This window comes from Loa loa (genome assembly GCF_000183805.2).
Source record: "Loa loa unplaced genomic scaffold supercont3.64, whole genome shotgun sequence".
In the NCBI taxonomy this organism is placed as follows: Eukaryota; Metazoa; Nematoda; class Chromadorea; order Rhabditida; family Onchocercidae; genus Loa; species Loa loa.
The window spans coordinates 20,800-26,350 of record NW_018108244.1 but is presented as its reverse complement, the minus strand read 5'-3'; the positions used below and the strand labels follow the sequence as shown (position 1 = coordinate 26,350).

The 5,551-nt window shown below is 29.9% G+C and overlaps 1 protein-coding gene across 1 annotated transcript in view; it reads right to left on the bottom strand.

The window, feature by feature from the left end:
• The window catches only part of LOAG_17344 (hypothetical protein), a gene marked incomplete at its 5' end in the record, with an annotated part of 7,425 nt that extends 3,065 nt beyond the window's left edge, over positions 1–4,360 (bottom strand). Inside the window, 5 exons of the mRNA XM_020450002.1 lie at positions 2,459–2,605; positions 2,798–2,939; positions 3,087–3,281; positions 3,504–3,603; positions 4,116–4,360. Coding sequence (XP_020306374.1) covers positions 2,459–2,605; positions 2,798–2,939; positions 3,087–3,281; positions 3,504–3,603; positions 4,116–4,360 — 829 coding nt within the window. The remainder of the gene's footprint in view (positions 1–2,458; positions 2,606–2,797; positions 2,940–3,086; positions 3,282–3,503; positions 3,604–4,115) is intronic.
• Positions 4,361–5,551: the final 1,191 nt, after the last annotated feature.

The following is a 5,551-nucleotide window of genomic DNA, read 5'->3' as shown; positions in this document are numbered from 1 at the left end:
TTACTATATATAATAATATATATATATATATATATATATATATATATATACACACACACACACGCATAACACGTTTTCTATTCATTTCTAATTCTAATTTAAAAGAAAAAAAAAGATTTACATGAATACAAAAAGAAGAGATGAAATCATGTGACCTCAGGTGAAAAAGAAGTGGGAGAACTGGTTTAAAGATAGAAGAGTGGAGAGGTGAATGGTACAAACAGTTACGACATTATTTAACTGTTCATTTGATTGTCACATTTTGTGTTTTCAATATATTTCATATGAAAATATTCATAAAAATTTAATGAAAATTCCAATAATTATTAATTAGTCAAATATATTTTAGCTAAATATATAGTTAATCAATAATTAGTTAAATGTATAATTAGTAAATTTGTAATGAAATTTTCGTACTTTTTTTTCAACGAGTAATTTTTTTTAACAAAAAAAAGGAAAGAAAAAAGAGCGAAGTTATTAATTAGTAAAGTATTGCGCAACAACTGAATGCAAGAAAAAAAAGACACACACATACATATATATATATACACACACACACACAGACACACGCACACACACACAGACACACACACACACACACATACATAAGATAAACATTTGTATTTTTTTCAATGAGCGAAGAAAATGTCCATAAAAAAAAGGAAAAAAGATTTCATTTCAAAGGAATTGAAAAACTTTTTGGATTTTTGAAATTAGCAAAATTTGAAATTCTGTTTGTTTTTCTAATTATTTCTGTATAATTTTAAAGATTTTTCCTCAAATCCCTTATCCTTTGTCTCCTATTTTCCATCTTTCTCCCTTTCTCTTTCTCTTTTCCCTCCTTGTTTCCCCCTCTCCCTCTCTCTTTGTCCCTTTCTCTCTCTGTCATACCTTCTCGATGAGGCTTATGAGGTTATTTTATGCTATTCGAGAGCAATAATAATGAGATATTGAATTTTCGCTACTGTTCGCAACCTCTCTAATCAAATATTTGGTGTTCCGTAGCAAATATTACAACCACCGGATTGTACCAGCAGATCACATGGCACCAAAAACCGGTTCCTTCCATCCGTCCACCCGTCCATCCATCCGTCTGTCAACCGTACGATAAAATGAAATACTTTCCATATACAATCCTTCTTTTTTCCTCTATTCTATTATTCTAAATACACAACATATAAATCCTTTCCTCTTCCTGTCCTTCCTTCCTGTCTTTCATTTCTCCCTTTCTTCCTTTCTTCTTCGATGATATTTGTTGTGGATTGAAGAGTTAACAAACTTTTCAACAACCAGTACCTCTCTCTTATTAAAGAAAGATGAAAAGATGAGGAGAGAGAGAGAGGGGGAGAAAAAGAAAGAAAATATTGAGGTAAAATACAAACAAAACACCGGTTAATTTTTTTTCCTCCAACTGTACAATATTTCTTAACATCTCACTCTCTCTCTCTCTCTCTCTCTTTCAATACCATACTAATTTCCATTTGTAAAAATTCAAAACTGTTGAAATTTTGCAAATAGTAACAGGTTATCATTAATGTGTTACAGAAAAGATGAATGAATTCATTGAACCATTCTGGTATGAATATGATAGAAGTGAAAAGAAAATGGAAAGATGAGAGGTGCGAAAAGATATCAAGAACCGGTTTCCGAAATCAACATCAGGTCATCTCTGATCTTGAATGTCTGTGTGTATACGTGTATGTGTTTGTGTAAATTATATTGGGGTTAATGCACCACAAACCTATCACCAATAATATTACCACCTGTCACAATAGTGACACCAACTGTAGCAGCATATAGCAGCAATACCGATGAATATCGGCAATATTAACCGTCATGTTTGGCTTGAAAAAGTTTAAATAATATATTTCTGATAATTGATCATGCATAATAAATGCAATGATCCACAAAGGTCACAAAGGTAAAATGGAACAGATCAGGGTGATGATCGAACAGATGACATTACAACACCAATTATCATCCTCCTCTTCCTTCTTCTCCTCTTCCTCTTCTTCCTCATCCTCTTCCTCCTTTTCTCAAATGCACTCTTCAAATTTATGTTCAATGCAAATTGATGATCGATCCATCATATTATGTAATTATTTGTTGCAAGTGGAAAATACAAACAACATTATTTATTCATCAACTATTCTATTCATTTCTATTCCCTCCCTTGCATCTCTTCCCGACTTCCCGTAAAATATGATAACGATAATGATAGTGATAATGATAGTGATAGTGATAGTGATCGTGATAGTAATAGTGATAGTGATAGTGATATGTATGTGATTGTTTAATTTTTATATAAATTAATGAGATTTCAAATCTATGATTTGCTTTCAAATAAAATGAAAATAAATTTTAAAGAAATAAATTTTGAATAAATAAAACTTCGAAATGAAATGTAAAAAGTGAAATGATTATTGAGTAATAAAATAAGCTGAAGTAATAAACCTACCACGTTGCACTTTTCCGTAAACATCAGGTTTGATATCATCCGATGAATCATGATCACGTTTCCGAGATGCTGCAACAGCTGCTGCAAGTGTTGCATTTGGTGGTAGCAAACTTGCTACGCTATTTGTTACCAAATTTGGAAATACACCTAAAATTATCAAAATTAATTTAATGATAACACTGATAATGATAATATTGGTAAAGGGAAACAATTTAAAATTTGTTTTTAGCCATTTAGTTTTGATCAAAATTTTGAAATCAAAAACTTAATTAGAATTATTAATTGGAATGTTTCTTTTATTCTTTCTTTTTCTTTAAAAGAGGAGTTTATATAACTCACTCATTGGAAGGCCATGTTGCATAAGAGAATTTTGAAGGTGAATTGGTCGTTGCAACTGCTGCAACGCATGCAAATCTTCAGCTGTAAATTGGCCAGGTTGCCTACCAGCCAACGAAATGAACCGTTGTTGTTGTACCAGTGCCTAGAAAAGTGATTTTGAACCAAATGTGAAAATTTTATGGAAATTTATCCTAGACATAGCGCAAGAATCATTGGATCATTCTGGATCATATCTTGGTGCTTTCCATAAAGCAATTCGAAAAAAGCACTGATAATAACTGATGCTAACCTCGGTTAATTGATTTAGCGGTAGTTGTGGCATTTGAGCTTGTGCCGCAGCGGCAACTGCTGCTGCGGCAACTGCTTGCTGCTGTTGCTGTTGATGTTGTACAACCGGTGTTGGCGGTGGTACTGTAGCAGGATTAACACCACGGTTTACAGCTGGAGAAAATCGACCAGCACCAGCTTGCATTAAACATTCTTTCTAAAAATAACCAATCAAATATATTATTTTAATCATTCAATTCTTTTATCATTGCAACAATTTATGTTTAAAGTTTTGTTTGGAAACAAAAAAAAATTTATGAAATTTTGAAGAAAAATTAAAAAAAACGAACAAAAATTAAAACTAAACCGAGAGAAAAAAATTAAGTAAAAATTAAATTAGAAATTAAATTGAGAAAAAGAAAAAAGGAAGGAAATTTACCTGTGATAAATTTCTGCTAGCAATAGTTGTTGAAGTTTCACCTACCGGAAATCCATGAACACGTTTCAATTGACGTGCATTTTCAATTACATTTTCTATCCTGTAACATTTGCGCTGAAATTTCTGATAGAAAATTTATTCGCAAAGAGAAAAAAAAGCAGCAAACGAAAAATTTTTTTGCATAAATAATTAGAAATATTTATTATGCAGCAAATTTAGCTAAGACTGCCATCAAATTTTTGATGAGTTTTTTTTTTCTTTTTTCCTTCTACCATCTTTATTAAATCAGTTGTCAACAATAAAAGAGCTAATAATGAATTTCATTGGAATGATTTTGAATTTTTGATAATCTCATAAAAATTTACAATTATTGCTGAAAGTAGGCAGTGCTATTTTGTGTTTTGAATGATGATAAAATACAGTAGGATATATAGAAATCAATTTGGAATGATTTAATTTTCAGATTTTTCATTATTTTCGAATTATATATGCTTACATTTAAACTAACAATGATATGATTAAATGATAATGAGATAATTGAGAATTTATTGATAAGATTATATCGTGATAGATTATTGCCTTCATTTTCGTTTGAAACAATCAAAAGCGAACCGATCAGCTCCTTCATAGTTAACACAACCACGACAAACAGGTTCCATGTAATCATTGCACATAGCCCATGGCCAACGAGGTAGGTCACATAAGAAGCAATGCTGTCGTCCAGCAATTTTTGTTGTAGCTGTTCCACTACCTATTCCAGCTCCAGTACCATTTGCGCTAACGGTACCATTTGGTCCGGTTCCACTTCCGCTATGAGCTGCACCATTCATTGTTGCAAGCATACCGTTAGGATTCATTCAGATAATATGAAGCGGAAATTTCCGGATGAAATAAGAAAAATAAGCCAGTCGTTGATTTGAGCTCAGATCAATTCAGATATTTGATAATCTGAAATTCGAACAATATGCTGACTTATTTTCAACTAATACGCATGACCTGAAATTCAAACAAATAGCAAGTAAAATGAATAAAAAAATTTAAAACTTTTGTACGAGAAGATTGTTGCTTATTCATACAACTACTTGTTCATGTAAATTGAAACTTTTAAATTACTTCTGTCATAAATGCATGACAAAGTATGTACTTAACTGATAACATTAATTTAAATTTGTTAGAATTAATTAATTAATTAGTTATAGCTGGGATAATTATGACTGACTGGATATTAATTATACAAATAAGACTTGAACATTATGCAATTATTAGAAATATAATTTGATAAAATATTCCAAATAGCTTTTTCCCGACTCCAACCTATTATACCTTAGTATTTTCAGTATAATAGGTTGGAGTCGGGAAGATCAAAAGAGATTATGGTAGCTGCAATAATGATAAAAGATAAAAGATTTCTATTTCTTCCATTTTCCATCGATTCCTAATATTTCAATTATTATCCAACTAAAAGAATAAAGTAAATAGAAAAAGAAAGATAAAGAGAAAAGGAAGATTAAACTTCTGATGATATCAATTCTAAACACAGGTTAACAAATCCAACCAAAAGTACCACTTTTAATAGCAGGTAATAAAGATAGATACAGGTGTAACTCTTATCTCGGATATCATCATTATCAGAATTATTATCATCATCCTAATTGCATGCATTCATTAAATTTACAAATCAACTTACAATAAACAATTTTTGTATATTAAAAAGCCTATGCTCAGCCACATTTCATACATTTTACAATTTGTCAGTTTTTGGGCATCTAAACTGATGTCATTTCTTTTTGATTGCCATAAGAGCCCATCTAACTTTATGAGTTCTTTTTTTCAGAAATCTACCCTAGTTTAAAGCGAATAATAACAACAACAATAATAATAATAATAATAATAATAATAATAATAATAATAATAATAATAATAATAATAATAATAATAATAATAATAATAATAATAATAATAATAACAATAATAATAATAATAATAATAATAATAATAATAATAATAATAATAATAATAATAATAATAATAATAATAATAATAATAAT